Here is a 21,149-nt window from a genome sequence, read left to right as displayed (position 1 = left end):
CTTAGGAAGCTGTTTTCCCTTGTATGAATGGGGATAATAAATCCCCTATATCTCACAAAATTGTTTTAAGTACATAAAAATGTATGAAAAAATACTTATTCTGTGCTTGATAAACAATATACTCTCGATATACGTGTGTTGGGTTGTAATCGATGCCACTGGTGGTATTTTCTGCAACACTTCCCCCCCATACCAATTTAATAAAACAAAGGTAAAGGTAACATTTTAAAAATTGCTGTATTCAAAATTAATAATAAACTTTAGGGTAAATAAGCTTTAAAACAAAAGTACATAAGCAAAAATAAATAATTTACACCGACCCACTAACCTAATTTTCAGAGTAAAGCCATTTTCAATTACAGCGCTGTTATCCCGGGCTCCAGCCTGTGGTCAAATTTTGATAGTTCATTATTTTTTAAAAAACAGTAACAAAAAATTGAACGCTAAGTAAAATCTTTAACAAAACCAAAGCACTGGATTTAACTTTTTAATTTTAAATAACCAAACTTTGTCATTTTATACATAATCCAATGTAATGGATCCAATTCAATATAATTAGCATCTCAGCTTGAAGAGGTGGTATTTTAACAGGGATGGAAAACTATAATGAATAGTCTTCAAACCGTGAGGTACAAATAAAAACATACAAGTATACAGTAGAACAAAAACTGCAGACACTCTATTAACTTGGGGAAATATTTGAAGGCTTTACATCCTTTATTATCCATGATGGCTTTTGGAATTGATTGTTTGAAGTATAGAACCTTTGACGTTTTAGATACAGCCTTTTTTTATTTTTTCACAGTAAGTTAAAAATCCATCATAAGACTCCGTAAGACTCCACTGATCTTGCATGTAGACGCTAGGAGTTTGCAAACTGATAAAAGAGTAACGTGAAACTTTACTGTATTGCCCTAATTTCATACAACCTTGTACACAATGAATCTGTTTGGGAATCTATTCCAAGAGTTATATACACAAAAGTGTCAAGAATAAACTGTTCTCCACTCTTGCATAAAAATGTGTACAGTATGTCAGGAATGGAAAAATTCTAATTTTCCTGGGCCCGGGCTCATGGATGTCTGCTGCCTGAAGATTTGAAAGGCTCCTTCTGATGTAGTGCCCCACTGTTTCGAGGATTAATCATCCAACCCTGGCGTTTCTCCTTGTTGGATCCTAGATGCTATTCTGATGGCTTCTTCCAGAGATGGCTGTTCTCCAAGCTGAAACAGGAAAAAACACAAAGGCATACCAAAGAGAATACCAAAGAAACAGAATATGCCAGAAGTAAAATTTTTTTAAGGAGTTTTATTTATTTATTTCAGAGAGAGAGAGAGAGCACAAGCAGGGGGAGCTGCAGGCAGAGGGAGAGGGAGAAGCAGGCTTCCCGCTGAGCAGAGAGCCGGACATGGGGCTCGATCCCAGGACCCTGGAATCATGGCTTAAGCTGAAGGCAGAGGCTTAACTGACTGAGCCACCCAGGTGCCCCCCAAAAGTAAAATTTCTCTCTAATTCTGACAGCTGGACTTAAGATACTACTGCTGATCCAATCATTAAGAGCAGAAAAAAATCCTTGCAGGAGTATAATGTAGTTTCTTTCTTTAGGATTTTGATAAACCTTCACTCGTGCAACAGACAAAAGATGCTCATCTTTTCCAATGGAGGCACTGACAGAGCATCCTGAGCCATTAGCTTCCATGCCCATAAACTAAATTAAAACCAATGGTTGGCATTTTCCTGAATGTGTTCCTTCTTCCAAGTAAATACATGAAAAACAACTCTTCCCAAGGAAAGGTAATCTGCACATAGCATTCTAGACTCTCTGCTTTAATCCAGTGACTTCCCTGAGAACAGTCTTTTCTGTCTTCTGATGTTCCCCCAACATAAAACACAGCTGTGCAGGGATTCTCAAGGGACTAACTTGGGGTCTCTGTTTACACTAGGTTCATTTGCAAGGAGTAGCTCTTAAGTGCTTTCTAGAATCCTACCTAATGAGACTTATTTTGAAAGTAAAGATGGCTGGCTGGGGGCATGCTGGGATGTTTTACCAGAAGCTTTTCTTTTTCTTGCTATCAATTCCCCTAGGGGCACCTGGGTGGCTCAGTCCTTTAGCCTCTGCCTTCGGCTCAGTTCATGATCCCGGAGTCCTGGGATCCAGCCCCACATCGGGATCTCTGCTCTGCGGGAGGCCTGCTTCTCCCTCTCCCACTCCCCCTGCTTGTGTTCCTCCTCTGTGTCTCTCTCTGTCAAATGAGTAAATAAAATCTTAAATAAATAAATAATAAATAAATGAATAAATAAATTCCCCTAAAACATGCAAAGATAATACAGAACAAAGTGCCAGTTTCTTTGAGTCCACCGCAAACAGCAGTTTTCTTCAAGGAGCGAAGTACCATAGATTATTCTGTGCCTTGCCTCCTGTGAAGGTTATGAGTAGAGGACAGCGCACAAGGCCGAGAGTTGTGAAGGAACCCAGCTGTCACTGTACTCACCTGAACTGCAATCTGGGTGCCGTTGGATGTGGCCACTAAGGTCAGAGGCCTGGTTTCTGTGGTTACTAAGTGATGGCTGTGCTGCTGGTGCCCCATTTCTGATGAGGCAGTATGGAATGCTGCCAAGTCCTGAGCCACAATTGCAACCTTCAACAAAAAGTAGACAGAAGGAAAGCTATGATTAAGTACATTAAACTCCATTTAATGCGAGAGACTGTCTTCGGATCTGAAAGGAAAAACTCCCTTCTGACCACAGACTTGTAGAAGCCTAGAGCTGGAAGAGAACTTATATATTGTCTATTCTAGACTCTTCTTCTTCTTTTTTTAAGATTTATTTATTTATTTTATATACAGAGTGTGAGCAGGGGGAGGAGCAGAGGGAGAGGGAGAATCTCCAGCAGACTCGCCGCTGAGCATGGAGCCCCACACAGGGCTAGATCCCATGACCCTGAGATCATGACATGAACTGAAATCAAGAGTCGGATGTTCAACCGGACTGAGCCATGCAGGTGGCCCTAGACTCTTCTTTTTTACTCGAAGAAGCTGAGGCTCAGAAAGAAGGGACTTATCCAAGCTTCGTGAACCAATGACATAACAGGTTAGACGACACTGGACAAGGGGATCTGCTACACCAGGCTCCATTAACCAAGGGAGACGTGACTATGCCTATAGGTTCTATTACCCTAAGTGGCTGCTTGGAAGGTTACACATGTGGACTAATTCATATCTCAAAGGTCTATTTACTCCTGAGTGGGGATAAATGGTAGGTAATATACTATTTTCTCCTATTTACCTGTTGCATTTAAAATTAGATTTCCATTTCAGTAGGAAAACTGAAAGGGCTGGGGATTGACTAGAGGGGGGTCACAAAGGAACTTTCCAGGGTGACAGAAATGTTCTATATCTTGTTTGGAATGGTGGTTATATGGGTGTACATATTTAACAACTCACTGAATTGTAAGTTTAAGATCTGTACGCTTCATTGTATGTAAATTTTACCTCAATTAAGAAAAAACAGATTGTGAGCTGATATGAAAAACTTCGTTAGTGGTCAGACAGATGACAATAAAAACAGAATTCAACTTTTGCTTGTGAATTATGCAAATATAAAAAAAATCCTCAATACTAGCAAGAAGAGTACAGAAAAACAAGGAAGCTTTTAGATCCATGGCATAATTGTTAAAACTTTTTGGATAACAATTTGGCAGTATGTAGCAAACAGCTTAAAATACTTTATACCATTAATAATTCCATGTCTAGAATTTGTTCCTATGAATATAATCAAAAGCTTGTACAACAATCTATGTATGTGGAATAAGTTCCATTTGATGGATTACTTTACAAATGATAAAAATCCTTTTATAAGAACACTTAATTGGTATGAGAAAGTGCTCAGAATATAGTGTTAGATGACAAGCACAAAATTATAATCCTAACTCTGTACACACCACACATACATCCACCCACACAAAGTAAGTGGTCCTAAATGTTGAGACTAGTTATTTTTTTTTAATTTTTTATTGTTATGTTAATCACCATATATTACCTCATTTGTTTTGGTGTAGTGTTCCATGATTCATTGTTTGTTCATAACACCCAGTGCTCCATGCAGAATGTGCCCTCTTTAATACCCGAGACTAGTTATTTTAACATCAAAAGAGTATAGCAGGTTTTTAAAAAGATGTTATTTGTAAGTAATCTCTATACCCAATGTGCGGCTCGAAATCACAACCTTGAGATTAAGAGTCCACACTCCACTGACTGAACCTGTCAGTCACCCCGATTATAGCAGATTTTTAGTTTGAGTCTCTATTTTTAATTCTTTTGGATATATCGCTACAAGCGGAATTATAGGATCATATGTCATTCTATGTTCAACTTTTTTTAAGTAGACTCTATGCCCAACATGGGGCTTGAACTCATGACCCCAAGATCAAGAGTCACACACTACCAACTGAGCCAGCCAGGCGTCCCACTATGTTCAACTTTTTTTTGTTTAAGATTTTATTTATTTTAGAGAGAGAGAGGAAGTGCGAGCAGGGGGAAGGTCAGAGGGAGAGAGAGAATTCCAAGCAGACTCTACGCCCAGCCCAGAGTCCGACATGGGGCTCGATCTCACAACCCTGAGATTACAGCCTGAACCAAAACCAAGAGTCAGACACTTAGTCAAATGAGCCATTCAGGTGCCCCTATGTTCAACTTTTTGAGGAACTGCTATACTGTTTTTCACAGTACTTGCACCATTTTCCATTCCAATGAGCAATGCACCAGAGTTCCAATTTTTCTGCATTCTCAGCAACACTTGTTACTGTCTGTCTTTTGGATAATAGCCTAACCTAATGGGGGTGAAGTGGTATGTCAGTGTGGTTTTGATTTGTATCTCCCTGATGACTAATGATGTTGAACATCTTTTCACGTGCTATCTCGTCATCACTAAATCTTGTTGGAGAAATGTCTATTCAAGTCCTTTGTTTTTGCTTAAATTGGGTTGCTTGGTTTTTTTGTTGCTGAGTTATAGGAAGTTTTTATCTAAGTATTCATCCCTTATCACATATATAATTTGCAAGTATTTCCTCTCATTATGCAGATTGTCTTTTCACTCTCCTGGTCCTGGCCTTTGATGCACAAAGTTTTTAATTTAATTTTTTATTTTATTTTGTTTTATTTTCCCTTTTCAAATTTTTAAATTCTAGTTAGTGAACAAAGTTTTTAATTTTGAACAAGTTTAATTTATTTATTTCTTTCATTGCCTCTGCTTTTGGTATCATACATAAATAATTCCCTAATCTGGGTCGTGAAGATTTTCATTTATATTTTCTTCTAAGCATTATATAGTTTTTAGCTCTTAAATTTAGGTCTTTAATACATTCTAATTTTTATATATGGTATAAGGTAAAGGTCCAGCTTCATTCCTTCTCATGTGAATATAGTTTTCCCAGCACCATTTGTTTAAAGGACCATCCTTTCCCACTGAATGGTCAAATTTTAATTGTTGAAATTTAACTGACTATATATGAGGGTTTGTTTCTAGACTTTCTATTCTATTATACTGGGAATATACATTACTTTTGTAATCTCAAATTAAAATAGAGAGCACAGACTCTTCTTTATATACCTGCTAACTAGGCTTCCAGAGGCACCTGAAAAACCGAGTCTAAGAAATCCAATTACCTTAACAATAAAAAGGCCAGTGAAGGACCAATTGCTTTCTTCTCATGCATGTAAAGAACTAGGCAATTTAAGCATTACAGATAATTCACAGGTGGTGTCTGGACACCCCAAGTGGATAGCCAACATCTGCCCCATGGCCTACAGTTGCAGAAGAAGGAGCAATGGCAGCATCTGGTCCTCAAATGAAACCCCCACTCCTGTTGTAATATCCCTGGTTGTTGGAAGCTGCCTGGCTTCATTCCAGCCCTCAAAACTGTCTCTCCTGAAAATTTTCCTATACCCCAGGCTACAGATAAACTACAAAAGAATGTTTGCCTTAGGGTCACTATCCTTCCAGACCTGCAACTGTAACTGGCATAAGGTGTATTTACCCAAGCTGTGCCATGCACCCATCCAGGGATCCTACAGCCACGGAAATGACTGGGACCACTCTGTAAGACAGCCTGAAAGCTAGTGGTTGGGTTTTGCTTTTGTTTCTGTTTTTGCATAGAGTGTAATTAACAAACAATAAAAATGCACAAATCTTTAGGTGTTCTGTTGAGTTCTGACAGATACATCTGTGGAACCACCACCTAAAACAAAATAAGAGAACAGTTCCTTCATGTTCCATCCCATCAATTTCCTTCCCCCGGTCAAGCAGCATTTTCTGATTTCTATCACCATGGATTTGTTTTGTCTGTTCTTGGATTCCATGTAAGTGAAATCATACGATACGTATTCTAGTGGAATTGCTTGGTCATGGGGTATAAGAAACCACCAAACAGTTCTTCAAAGTGGTTATATCATTTTACACTCCCACGAGTGTGTACGAATGTTCTAGTTGCTTCATATCTTTACCAGATGTTAGTCTTTTCTGTTTTAGTAATTTTCCTGTGTCTGAAATGGTGGTATCTCATTGTGATTTTAACTTGCATTTCTTTAATAACTACAGATTTGAGCACTTTTTTATGTTATTGGCCATTCTTGCATCTTCTTTTGTGAGAGATCTGTTCAAATGAGCAGTCAAATGATTTGCTCATTTAAAAAAAATTGTATTTATTTTACTCATTTTTAATGGGCTATTTGTTGATTTGTAGAAGTTTCTTATATATTTTCAATACAAATCCGGTGTCAGATATATATAGTGTGAATATATTTTTCCCAGTCTGAGGCTTAGCTAATCTTTTTCTTAATGGTGTCTTTTGGTGAGCAGAATTAATTTTGATGAAGTCCAATTTATCATTTTTGTTCTTTTATTGGTAGTGCATTTTTTATCCTAAGAAATCTTTACCCTAAGGTTACAAAAATATTCACTTTTCTTCCAGAAGCTTTATGATTCTGAATTGTGTATTTCAAGGTGTAAAGACTTTCAACTTTGTTCTTTTTTCAAGGTCGTTTTGTTTATCATAGGTCCTTTCATTTTCATGTAAATTTTAAAATGAGATTATGTAATATCTTCAAAAGAGCCTGCTGGAATTTTGATTGTGATGGTATGGAATTTATAAATGAATTTATGAAGAATGAGAGCTACTAATTTTGACAGACTCTTTCATTGAACACGATAAAGTAGCTGTAGTGAATCTCAACATTGCTTTCAGCATAGCATAAGAACAATTGTTAAAATGTGTTAATATCATGTATTTTAAGGGAAATGAAAAATTAAAACTACAAAGAGCTACACCAGATCAGCAAAAATTTAAAAGTTTGATACCACTATGTTGACTCTACAGAAGGGAAAGATGCGGTCTCAATGCTGCTGATGGTCACGTGGATGGGCACGGCCCTAGAAGGGAAGCTTGGCGCTACTTATCACAATTACGAATGCACTCTAGGATTTGCCTAGCAGACTGACTCACACACGTGCAAAATCACATGACCACAAGGTTACGTGCTGTTTGAAACAGCTCAAGTCTTTAATTATGGTGTTCATACAGTGAAATATCATATAGTTGCTCTCTATATAATGAAACAGAAATATTTTTTAGATGTATAATTAAGTTAAAAAAAACACAAAGTGAAGAACAGTATTGTTCACTACCATAAGAAAAAAAGGAAGGGGGGAAGATGACTATTTGTATTTGTTTGTATATGCTTCACGAATTCCTGGAAGATTATGCAAGAAACTAGTAACAATGGATTATCTCTGCGGGCGGCAAGAACTCGGTAGCTGGAGGCAGCGGTAGGAGGAAGACTTTTCACTGCATACCTGTATATACTTTTTGATTTCTGAACTATGTGAATATATTACATATTCAAAATATTAAATAAAGTAAATTTTGCAAATGAACTTTTCCTAACTATCTGATGATGATCATAGGAGGGGCTACCATTAATGAATATATACCTGGGCTTTATATTAAGTACTTTATATGCATTATCTCATTCAATCCTTTTATCAATCTTATGGTGTGGATGCAACAATCACTCCTATTTTACAGAGGAGGAGAAACAGACTCAGAGGGTTGTGTGGCTAATGCTATAAAGCTGGGATTCAATCCAAAGTTTGTGTGCTTACCACCACATCACATTGCATATCTACGTAACAGTTATGATATTGGTATGTGTGCTGATTCATATAAAAAGAAAATAGCAATTACCTGCTGTCCTTCTGTGCCCTCAGCCGTAACCATAGCGACAGAGTGTGTTCCTCCTGAGGAGATGACTGCATCGTGAGCCGGGACTGTGATGGGTGTGCCATCCTGTGTTACCATTGTGATGGTATTGCCAATGGCTTGCATGTCAGCTTGAGATATGTTGACCTGCAATACAATGCATTTTACAAATCAGTCTGTTTCTTGTATTTGGCAATCTTCTTTTTTTAATTTTTTAAGTAATCTCTACACTCAACGTGGGGCTTGAACGCACAACCCCAAGATCAAGAGTCACATGTTCCACTGACTGAGCCCAACAGGCACCCCAAAACTGACAATTTCTTAAACGCATTTCCTCCTCTCCATCTCTGCTGCCAATTTAGACCCTTATTTTCCTCTCGTCTGACTTCCTGCAATAGAACTTCTTTCTAGGTGTCCAATCCAACCCTTACGTAAACCATCCTCTACCTTGACACTTTTTTTTAAAGATTTTATTTATTTATTTGAGAGAGAGAGAGAATGAGAGATAGAGAGCACGAGAGGGAAGAGGGTCAGAGGGAGAAGCAGACTCCCTGCCGAGCAGGGAGCCTGATGCAGGACTCGATCCCGGGACTCCAGGATCATCACCTGAGCCGAAGGCAGTCGCTCAACCAACTGAGCCACCCAGGCGCCCGACCTTGACACTTTTTTTAAGATTTTATTTATTAAGAGAGAGTGAGCAAGAGAGAGCACAAGCAGCGTGAAGGGCAGAGGGAGAAGCAGATTCCCCGCAGAGCAGGGAGACTGATGTGGGACTTAACCCCAGGACTCTGTGACCACGACCTGAGCCGAAGGTAGATGCCTAACCAACTGAGCCACCCAGGCGCCCTACCTTGACACCTTTTTAAGAAAACAAATTTCATTATGCTCCCTGCTTACATCCCCAGTGACCCCCATCACTAGAGTTCAGACTTCTTACATGGCATTTGTGACCTTTTGCAATCTGGCTTTAACAGCTTCTCCAGACTCACCTTCTACTACTTCTAAACCAGCATCTGGCACTCCCAGCCACAACTAATCGTTCGCAGTTCCAGAATGTCATATTCTGTTACATCTTCGTGACTTTTCCCTTCCTTTCACTCTGCCTACCAAATTCATGAAAATTCTTCAAGATCCAACTAAATGGCCACTCGGGGCGCCTGGGTGGCTCAGTCGGTTAAGTGTCTGACTTCAGCTCAGGTTGTGATCTCTGGGTCCTGGGATCAGTCCCACATTGGGCTCCCTGTTCGGCAGGGAGTCTGCTTCTCCCTCTCCTTCTGCCCCTCCCCCACTCATGCTCTCTCTCAAATGAATAAATGGCCACTCTCTATAAGGGTTTCCAAGATTCCTTCAGGAAGAATCATTTACTCCTTCCTCCAGGCTGACACTGCACTTTACACATTCCTCAATTATATACCCATCATTATAAGAAGTTATTGTTCATTTAGGAATATCTCCCTCCTACTAGACTATGATACCCACCCCCACTTTCTGTATTCCCCACACTAAGCCTACCAGAATATCTGGCATTGGGTAGAATTCAATAACTCTTTACTATTTAATTGACTAAAGGAATGGAAGAGAAATCTAATCCCTGAAGGAAAAAGGAAGGTTACATCTGGAGAAACTACATCAGGATAAGGGAAATAGCTGTTCTGGAACACATGAAGGGGGATGAGGCTCATTTTATCTGGTCAGAGAGGAGCCAGGAGTGGTTGACATAGCAGTAGGTTCCAGTCTGATAAACAACAGAATTATCCAACAAAGGAACAGGCTGCCTCTTACGAAAGAAACTGCCTTATCTGTTTGGGGGCTGCTGTGGCGGGAAATTCTCCTGTATCAGGAGGGAGGGAGGTTACATCGCATGACTTCAAGAGGGTCTCTGTTTTTTGTTTTTTTTTAATATTTTATTTATTTATTCATGAGAGTCAGAGAGAGAGGCAGAGGCAGAGGCAGAGGGAGAAGCAGGCTCCCCGCCTAGCAGGGAGCCCGATGCGGGACTCGATCCCAGGACCCTGGGATCATGACCTGAGCCGAAGGCAGACGCCCAACCATCTGAGCCACCCAGGCGCCCCAAGAGGGTCTCTGTTGATCTAATTCAAGAAAACGTCTTAGGCTTGATGCTAAATTAAAACTGCATTAGTAAATATGTTTAATCTTGCATGGCAATCAGTGGACAAAGAATACCGTGAGGAAGTAGTGCTGTGAGGGGGAAGGGAATGAACGGGATGGTACAAGCACCTCGAAATTGCCCATCCCAATCCCAATCCCGAATGTGTTCTGTCTCCTAATTAACATCAGCATAGTAACAGTTATCAACACAAAGGGAGGATTCATCATGGGAGGGAAGCTCTGAGAGAAACAGGGAAGGAGAGGGTTCTCCGTGGAAGAGACAGTTAGAGGAGGATAAAGAGCCCCATATGCCTATTTCTACCAGGTAGAGACAACCTTACTTGGAGCTTAAAAATGAAATCAAGTCTGGATTATTTTAGGCTAGTGGCATCTACAAAGCAATGGTTTGGAGAATAACCATTACTTGCTTTTCCTGGGGAAATCAAGAGACTTGGTCTATTAATTCTGGGAGGTAAGTTAAGTGAACTCCCATTAACTCCAGGTAGGGAGAGAGCTGCACTCTGGAAATTTTACAGTTTTGCCCATTGCTGACTTCCCAGGATCTTTTTTTTTTTTTTTTTAAGTCATCTCTACACTCAATGTGGGGCTTGAAGACCAAGATCAAGAGCCGTACGCTCCACTGACTGAGCCAGCCAGGCGCCCCTCCCACGGTTTTTTAATGATGTCATCATACCCTCGTCCCCTTAGCCAAGGCTCTGCCGGTTTCTCACTCTCACCTCCTGGATCTAATCAGCTACTAAATCCTAGCTTCTCTGATTTATGTTTTCTCATGGATCCTTTACTTTTCAAGCCCTCAATTTCACGGTGGTACTGACCTTTATCACCTCGCCTTTGAACTACACCAATAACACCACGCGAGTGCTGGAGTCACAAGCATCCTCTCTCCCCTAATGTCCCTGGCACGCGGTCTCTTTCAGCAGCCTACTGGAAAACCTTCAGCTCTAGCACTGCCTGTGAGCTGATATTCGAGGCTTTCCGCAGTTGGGGCCCAACCTGCCTTCCATGTCCATAGTCAGAGAAATATTATTTAACTTGTTTGGCTTTTGGTGGATACTCACATGCTGAGTCCCATCCTGGGATATGAGTGTAACTTGCTGACTCAGCCCAGACTGGGTTACCGTGGCTACTTGTGTAGACACAACATCGTCCCCTTCCACACCTGTAACATACGTGATCTGGGACCCTTTAAGAACATCTTCACTTTGACCTATTTAAAACAAATGAATCATTTATTTGACCAACCAATCACGCTGTTTAGAAAACAGAGGATATATATATTTTTAATCACTTTGAATATTTCTTATTTTTTTCCCAAATTTTTATTTTAATTCCAGTAGAGTTAACATACAGTGTAATATTAGTTTCAGGTGTACAATATAGAGATTCATCGCTTCCCTACATCACCTGGTGCTCATCACAATACTCTTTAATCCCCATCACCTATTTCACCCATCCCCTCCCGCCCATCTCCCTTCTGGTAACCATCAGTTTGCTAGGCATATTTAAGAGTCTGTTTCTTGGTTTGTCTCTCTTTTTATCCCCTTGCTCCTTTGTTTTGTTTCTTAAATTCCACATGAGTGACATCGTATGGTATTTGTCTTTTTCTGACTTATTTCACTTAGCATAATACTTTCTGCCTCCATCCATGTCGTTGCAAATGGCAAGATTTCATTCCTTTTTATAGCTGAATAACATTCCATCGTGTGTGTGTGTACATTTTCTTTATGAACACTTGGGCTGCTTCCACACCTTGGCTAGTGTAAATAATGCTGCTATAAACATAGGGGTGAATGTATCCTTTCGAATTAGTGTTTTTGTATTCTTTTTTTTAAAGATTTTATTTATTTATTTGAGAGAGAGAGAGAGCATGAGTGGGAGGGGCAGAGGGAGGGAGAGATAAAGAATCTCAAGCAGACTCTGACTGAGCATGGAGCCCGATGTGGGGCTCAATCTTACAACCCTGAGATCATGACCTGAGCTGAAACCAAGGGTCAGACACTCAACCAACAGAGCTGCCCAGGTGCCCCTTGTGTTTTTGTATTCTTTAGGTAAATACCCAGTAGTTCGATTACTGGATCATAGGGTAGTTCTATTTTTAACTTTTCTGAGGAACCTCCATACTGTTTTCCACAGTATCTACACCAGTTTGCATTCCCACCAACAGTGAACAAGGGTTCTTTTCTCTCCATGTCCTCACCAACACCTGTATGATTTTAGCCATTCCGACAGGTGTGAGGTGATGTCGCAGTGTAGTTCTGATTTGCATTTCAAAAATATTTTAAGTATGACAGAAATACTTGTATAGATTAAAGTGTATATGTATTATATTCCAAATCATAAAAATGGCTTCCAGCACCTCCTTCCAATTCTTCCACCTCCACTTTTATAAAGCCAAACCAAATCAAAGCAGACCAAACCAAACCTTTCCACATCAAATTCAAATGTTCTGATTTTGAGGGCTCCTGGGTGGCTCAGTGGGTAAAGCGTCAGACTTCCGCTCGAGTCATGATTGGTCCTGGGATCAGCCCCGCGGTGTGCTCCCTGCTCAGCAGGGAGTCTGCTTCTCCCTCTCCCTCTGTCCCTCCCCCTGCTCATGCTCTCTCTTTCTCCCTCTCTCAAATAAATAAATAAAATCTTAAAAAAAAAAGTTCTAATTTTAGGAGACCCCTTTTATTCTTAATTGGAGTCATTATGTGATACTGTGCATGTGTGCTGGGGCATGGCGTGGAGGTACTGGACAGGAAGACTGCCTGGCAAATAACCCTTCCAACATGGCAAGTATGCATGAAGTTCTTGCAGTCACTTAAGAAGCTGTTAAAAATGATAAGACAATCTTCATAAACATTAACCACAAAACCAGAATGGTGGGTAAACAGAACCTACTACTAATACTAAATTACTTACTCTTTAACACAAGTGATTGATTGTAAGTCATCAGTACACAATGACCACATTGTGTAAAGACAATGTAATGGCATATTATCTGGGGTAAGGTTAATCATTTAATAAGGGACAGAACAGGAACCACCATTCACTTCTTTATTTCATAAAGAACCAGCAAGTAAACAGCAGTTTCAACAGTCCATTACTGCTATACTTGGCAACCAGGAAGCCTGCTGTTCCCTCTCTATTGCTTTCCACCTCCCACAAAGCCAGAAAGAGGGTAAATATGGGTTTTTTTTTCCCCTCAAGGAAGGACTTATGCTAATTTAGGAGTACTTCTCAAAGTTAGTGGCTGACGCATGCACGCATATGGCTCTGGTCATGGTGGTGTAATCTCCACGGCGGCCATTACTTCACGTCTGTCTGTCCTGTGTCACAGCCATTTAGATACTATTATCCCAATGGGCTACAGAACCTCGAGAATCACAGGAGAGGAAAGGAACGCAAACCCATCCCTATTCTTAGAAAAACAATCATAGCTTATTATATTTTTTAACAAAATGTGCATTATCATATTACGGACTATTTTCTAGAATACAAGAAATTCAGACAATCTGAAAGATCAACTTTGTAGGAAGAGACTGAAGCAGCTTAAAAAAAGAATTTTAAAACCTGAGCTTGTCATCATTAAAGCCTGTTTAGAAAAACAAAACAAAACAAAAACAAAACAAAGCCTGCTTTCTAACTTCAAGGACCCAGCAGTTGTGGGAATATCTGACTGTGCGCACTCAGGATGCTTCGCCAAAAAACACAGCAGCCAGGTGGGAAGGAGCTGTTACTTCTATCACATGACAGATGTCTGAAAAGACAAATTAGAACTGCAGCAGGCAGTGAATGATGTACTCTCTCCCTTATTTTCCAACCAACTTTTCTCACGTAAAAGATTTTTCAACATTTCAATATAAGAACGGGAAAACAGGATTTCTTTTCATTTTCAAATCTACTTCCATTTAGGAGGTCCTCAGTGCAACAGTAGGACAACCTAGGTTTTGTTTTGTTTTTTTAGAAAATCTTCACCTACTTTACTGACTTACCTATGTTATTTAACTGAAATCACAGAATGTAATCCTCTAACATTTTTTCCCAAGAGTTTATTCTTATCAAAATGAATGTTTTTGTCTCCTACAGCACTACTGAATAGCACATGAATCAGCGAAGAGTTATTTGGGAGTGCCAAACCGCTCTAATGCTTAACGATCAACATCCTTAGTGCACCCAAATAGCCCAGCAGCTCCTCCCTTGCTCTCTGGCCCCATTTCACACCGTCCTCCCGGGCAGAAGTACCCCACTGGCCAGACTTCTTTTGGCCTCTCCAATTTACTTTGCTCTCTCCAACCTCAGGGCTTTCTGTATGTGCCCTTCCCTCTACTTGAATGTCCTCTTGACTTTGCTCCTTATTTCCCCTTCCTGCCTAATCCCTGCCTCTCCACCGAATTAACCCCTATCCACCCTCTACCATCTCTCGTAGTAGCTGTTACTTTAACTTATTTAAGAACTGTGTCTCGCTAACCTGTAATGAACTTTACAAAACCAGAAAGCTCACACGACTTGTGCAAGAGATTGACTGCAATTCTTTGCCTTTGCATTCTATTAGACCGAGAGATCACTTTATTAAGCAGCACAAGAATTCACGTCACTCAAACTCAGCTCAAAGCAAGGCAGAGACTGCGGGTCCCTCCTCTGCTTCCCAGCGTGTCAGATCCCTCTGCTCCTACCACTCGGACCACTGGCACTTGAAATAAGCTTGATCTCAAAGTTGGCAGGTTCCAGGGCTTCTTTAGTGACATTTACAGCTTTCCTTGCCGAACAGAAGCCACAATGAAGAGGGAAAACCCTCCAGCATATAGGTAAGTGCAACCAGGTCTGACAGAAGAAAAACTGCAATTCGAGCTGCGTGTCCTAAATCCACTTTACTGCCATCCTTCTGTTTAACAAGTGGAGAACTAAACAGGGAAAAAAAAAAACAAAACAAAAACAACAAAAACACCTCCCAGACTAGACTAACTTCCCTTCTTAGACATCCCAGAACACCAAGTCCCTTTCTTTGATAGCACTTATTACAGTTGTAAATTCTCTATCTGTGTGATTATGTGAATGAAACTTTGTTATCTGAGAAAATGCTATGAATCACAAATTATGACAGCTGTTGATTCCCCAGCACGGAGAGAGGTTTACTGGAAAGAACACTCACCCGGGGGAGGCTCAAAGAAGGCTTCCTGCTCCTCCTCGATGGGCTCAGTGTCATTGTGGGCCGTCCGTTTGTGCATGGCCAGTGTGGAGATCTGCTTGTAGGTCTTCCCACAGTGGTTACAGTTATATGGTTTGGAATGAGTGTGAACAACATGATGTTTGTACAAACTGGAATATTCTGTAAACCTTTTGTCACACCCGGGGACTGTACAAACATATGGCTTTTCACCTAAGTAAAGAACACACACACACACACAAATCAGTTTTTACATATGAAGGCATCATCATTCCATTCCTCTCATGGGGGAAAAAAGCCTCTAGTAGCAAAAATAGATAGTTGTCAGATCTCTTTCTATACCGCCATGAGGCAGAACACAAGAAAAGATTCCCCTAACTATGGTTTTGTCTTGGCTCAAAAGGTAGTCTGCATTCTGAGTCTTACCTTGTACCTGAATACCACTTTTCCCGTAATTTCAAGGGATGAGAAAAGGATGGAGATGTTGCCCAGTTTAACTCTAAGCTTTGATAAAACTCATTTATTGTTAACTACAACTAGATAAGCTAGATATTAATAACAGTATACTAAAAATAATAAATGCAATTATTACTATAACAAATACAGCTTTCCCTAAGGGTTTTATAAGGACAATAAAAAAGGATTGTCTAAAAAGTCTACTAGACATGGTCTGGACAGTTACAAATCTAAAAGGACATACCCATATAATTTCTAAAAGTGCATATGCATGTGTGCATACACGTGCATGTCTTACTTTATTCTCATTTTGCACCCTTCCTTGAGTAATCACATTTTCTTGCATGGTTCTAAACACTGTAAAACCACCCATAAATAGTAAAATCTCACCCTAATGTAATCTATAACGTAAGTCTTGAGCATACAGTAATTGGAAATTGCTTCCTTCCTCTGCCCAGTCTACGTTCTGAAAGCAGGACAGGTTAATGTTCTTATTTTGGTAAATGATTGTGGGACAGACCTGGTGAGGGCAAGACCAGGCAGGGAAATGGCAGGCAATTCCAACAGAAAACCTGCCCCATTGATATTTAGGCTGAAGCAGAAACAGCCACTAGGTGGCACCAAACCACAGTCAAGACGGAAGTGGATTTGAATTGCGCTTTGGAGCTCCCTACTGGCTATCTGCACAGCCTCAACTGGGTCCTTTAATCAAACTTGCAAGAATGGATTGCATTTTACATGGCTGAATATTTGCACTCCACTTATAGCATAATGTCGGCATTTACTATATCATCTACTTGATGATTATTAGCCAATCTTTTCTTCCAGTCCAGACTTACCTCTTGGGTCAGACCAAAAATTATAACTATGTACTACATCTCTCTACTTCAATGATTCTCAATCATGTAAAAGACTGGGGTGGGTGGGTTATTTCTTTATATATATTCACACACACACACACACACACACACAGAGCTTTTTAAAAATAACCAATGCCTGGGCCTCATTCCATAAAATTATGTCAGAATTGTGCAGACAGAATATGGGGAATAAGCCTTTTTTTTTAAAGATTTTATTTATTTATTCATGAGAGAGAGAGAGAGAGAGAGAAAGAGGCAGAGGGAGAAGCAGGCTCCCCACTGAGCAGGGAGCCCGATGCGGGACTCGATCCCAGGACCCTGGGATCATGACCTGAGCCGAAGGCAGACGCTTAACCATCTGAGTCTGAGCCACCCAGGCGCCCCTGGAATAAGCCTATTTTTAAAAAGTGAGTCCAATGTGCAGTCACATTTAAGAGAACTGCTTTATTTAAATGTTCCAAAGATCAGTATGGCTAAATTTAATGTAGGCATCCCTCTTACTGGAATCTAATTTGCCCATTAAAAATGTGGAACAGTAAACTTTCAGGTAAGGAATCTATATTTCCACTTGCTTTAAATGGGAAAAATAATGTTTTCCCAGCCCATCTAAAAATCCCAGCCAATGGGTGCCTGGGTGGCTCAGTTGGTTAAGCATCTGCCTTCGGCTCAGGTCATGATCCCAGGGTCCCTGCTCAGTGGGCAGGGAGTCTGCTTCTCCCTCTCCCTAGGCCTGTCTCCCCCCGCTTGTGCACTCTCTCTCTCTCTGAAATAAATAAATAAATCTTTTAAAAATAAAAAAATTAAAAACCCAGCCAATTTCCCCAAATATCACACAAAGGCTCTTAAGCACCTGTGTTATAATCCACCAAGAATGTCTACATAATATGAAGCACTTCAAACACCAATTATCTAATTATTTAACATTCAGTAGTGGGTATAGTGGGTATACAGTGGCGTGTAATACACAATGATACAGTATAATATCAGACGGGAATTCTGTTTTCCTTCTACACCACAAACATACTACAATCTAAAAAGCAAATATCTTAAAGATATAAAAGAAGTACAAATTATAGTAGGAAAATATAATTTTTCTTCTAATCTATGGTTTTCTTTTCCAGGCCTCTTAGGTTTTCACAGGCATTTCCATTTTCTTAGAGAACACTTTAATAGTAAGGAACATGATGGCAATAATGCATATTACACAATGTAAGCATAAGATACGACTGTATCAGAAATGACTTTAGTGTGTCCTATGTTCTCTCACTTAGACTAACATGCAACTTAAAATTTTTTTCTTTTATAGAAAAATGCATCACATGGGGCGCCTGGGTGGCTCAGTCAGTTAAGCATCTGCCTTTGGCCCAAGTCATGATCCTGGGGTCCTGGGATCGAGCCCTGCATCCAGCTCCCTGCTCGGCGGGAGGCCTGCTTCTCCCTTTCCCACTCCCCCTGCTTGTGTTCCCTCTCTCACTGTGTCTCTGTCAAATAAATAAATAACATCTTTAAAAAAGAAAAGAAAAGAAAAATGCATCACAAGTAGATTCATTATAGTGGGTTTTCAGTTTGGATCATAAATTTTGAGTAAAAATTTTGCAAATCATTACAGCAAATATACAGATGGTAAGAGTTCAAGTGGGGAAGGACACCCAGAGACCTAAAGATTCCAAACTGACGGCGTTATCTTCCCTTTCCAACCTGCTCTCCTCCATTTAACGATTATCATCTAACGCATCACACAAACTAGACTGATAGGTTTTTCTTTACACCTCGTGACTTAGTCACAGTCACCAAGTCCTGTGCCAATACCTCTTCAATGTCTTTTCATTTGTATCCTTCTCTATCTCACTCACTTTGAATTTTCTAACAGCCCTCAGTTTCCTCACCATTAGTCTCATTTCCCTTTAACATCTTTCTATAATATGGACTGATTTTTTTCTTAAAAAAAAAAAAAGCAGGGCGCCTGCGTGGCTCAGTTGGTTAAGCGACTGCCTTCAGCTCAGGTCATGATCCTGGAGTCCGGGGATCGAGTCCCACGTCGGGCTCCCTGCTCGGCAGGGAGTCTGCTTCTCCCTCTGACCCTCTTTCCTCTCGTGCTCTCTATCTCTCATTCTCTCTCTCTCAAATAAATAAAATCTTTAAAAAAAAAAAAGCAAACGTTTGGGTGTCTGGGTGGCTCAGTCGGTTAAGTGTCTGCCTTCGGCTCAGGTCATAATCCCGAGGTCCTGGGATTGAAACCTGCAGGGAGCCTGCTTTTCCCTCCTACTCCCCACCCCAGCTTGTGCTCTCCCTCTTACTCTCTCAAATAAATAAAATCTTAAAAAAAAAAAAAAAAGCAAACGTTCTTTAAATCCTCTTAAGGTTTCCTCTCTGCCCATAGTGATATTCAGATTCGTTAATGTACTCTCCTCAAAGGGAAGGGATTGTTGTGGATCCCTGAAAAGATTTCCAGAGATACTCAGGGATCCGAGGAATGTAGCCAGAGAAACACTGCAGCTAAAGTTCCATTCTGTAAAAATGTCTTTTAATTTTAAATTATTGCAAAGTTACTCTTAATACCAGTAATCAAGACAATGTATTAAACAGCTTCTTAAAAAACGAATGCACATTCTACCTTTGCCTCCCATTTGTCTTTCCCCTCCCAACCACTAAAAATACATTCACAAAGTGCAGCATCAAAATTAAAAACCTTTGTACTGCAAATGGTACCATCAAGAAAGTGAAAAGACAACCCACAAAGTGGGAGAAAATATCTGTAAATCATATATCTGATAAGGGACTTGTACCCAGAATATAATAAAGTATTTTTACAACTCAACAATAAAAAGAACTAAATCTGAAAAATGGGCAAAGGATCTGAGTAGACATTTCCCCAAGGAAGACCTACATATGGTCAATAAGCACAGAAAAAGATGCTCAACATCTTTAGGATGCAGGAAAATGCAAATCAAAAGCACAATGAGATAGATACCATTTCACACCTGCTAGGATGGCTATCATCAAAAAGATAATAATTGTTAGCTGCGTTGTGGAGAACTGGAACCCTCATACATTTGCTGGAGAGACTGTAAAATGGTGCGGCCACTGTGAAAAAAACAGTTTGGCAGTTCCTCAGATTGTTAAACACAGAGTTACCATATGAACCAGCAATTCCACTCCTAAGTATACACCCAAGAGAAATGAAAACATAATTCCACACAAAAACTTCTACATGAATGCTCAGAGCAGCATGATTCATAACAGCCAAAGTGAAAGCCACTGGTGAATGGATAAATAAGATGTGGTACATGCATATAATGGAATACTATTCAGTAATTAAAAGGAAAGAACTCGAGCCTCAAAACACTACGCGAAGTGAAAGAAGCCAGATGAAAAACACCCTGTGTTACATGATTCCATGTGTATGAAATGTACAGAATGGGCAAATCCATAAGGACAGAATGATGATTGCGTAGGGGTGGGGGTGGGAGGAGACTGCTAATAAGTATGGAGTTTCTTTTAGGTGGAATGAAAATGCTTTAAAACTGGATCATGCTCATGGTTGCACAACTGTGTGAATATATTAAATAACAGTGAATCATATACTTTAATGAATTTATTCATTTTTACTGAAGTATAGTTGGCACACAATGAATCATATATTTTAAATGGATGAATTATACAGTATGTGAATTATATCTCAGTAAAGCTGTTTTTTTAAAAAAAGAATATAGCCACAGACCGCCCCTCCCCATCTGCCCCACAAACAGCACAAAGCCCAGTTTAAGAAACACCCTTACCATGATAGCGCAGACACAAGGCCCTGCCTACCCCTCCAACCTCACTTCATACTAGTCTTCCACATGTGCCCTATGCCTGCTATATTCTCCAAATAAATCGTGCTTTTCACACCTTTGTGCCTTTAACCGTGACATTTCCCCAGTCAGGAATAACCTGCCCCCTGCCTTCTAGCTAGCAAACTTTAGGACTCAGTCTAAAAGTCAACTTCCTCTAGAAAGCCTTCCCTGAATGCTTCTCCCTTTCCACAGAGATGGTTGCTCCCCTCTCTATTCCCCCAGCATCTCGTTCAAGGAATGGGAGACACTCTGCACTCTGTAGCAATTAGAGGTCTGTCAACTCTCCCAGTTCAACTGCCCTTGACCATGTCTTTTATCTGTCTCTGTATGTCTGATGCCTGGCAGGGGAACACACAACAGACGTTCAGTAACTGCTGAATAAATGAATGTATAAATGCTAATGTGAAGGTTTTTTTAAGTTGCTTAATCCCCCTCCACCATGCCAAGTGGTAGAAGGCGGGAGG

General features: G+C 40.2%; 1 protein-coding gene and 1 long non-coding RNA gene across 9 annotated transcripts in view; one reads left to right on the top strand and one right to left on the bottom strand.

The window, feature by feature from the left end:
- LOC113915534 overlaps positions 1-18,218 on the top strand; it is a 40,039-nt gene extending 21,821 nt beyond the window's left edge. The window contains exons 2-3 of the long non-coding RNA XR_003517693.2: positions 14,922-15,174; positions 18,156-18,218. This is a non-coding gene — a long non-coding RNA (uncharacterized LOC113915534). The remainder of the gene's footprint in view (positions 1-14,921; positions 15,175-18,155) is intronic.
- ZNF143 (zinc finger protein 143) overlaps positions 683-21,149 on the bottom strand; it is a 64,933-nt gene continuing 44,466 nt past the window's right edge. For all 8 annotated transcript variants that reach the window (XM_027581600.1, XM_027581601.1, XM_027581603.1 and 5 more), the window contains 5 exons: positions 15,519-15,746; positions 11,443-11,591; positions 8,240-8,401; positions 2,493-2,639; positions 683-1,223 (listed from right to left, as the gene is read on the bottom strand). In XM_027581600.1, coding sequence (XP_027437401.1) covers positions 1,140-1,223; positions 2,493-2,639; positions 8,240-8,401; positions 11,443-11,591; positions 15,519-15,746 — 770 coding nt within the window. In that variant the 3' untranslated portion in view covers positions 683-1,139. The remainder of the gene's footprint in view (positions 1,224-2,492; positions 2,640-8,239; positions 8,402-11,442; positions 11,592-15,518; positions 15,747-21,149) is intronic.

This window comes from Zalophus californianus, chromosome 11 (genome assembly GCF_009762305.2).
Source record: "Zalophus californianus isolate mZalCal1 chromosome 11, mZalCal1.pri.v2, whole genome shotgun sequence".
NCBI classification, from domain to species: Eukaryota; Metazoa; Chordata; class Mammalia; order Carnivora; family Otariidae; genus Zalophus; species Zalophus californianus.
This window is presented reverse-complemented; position numbering and strand designations above follow the sequence as displayed.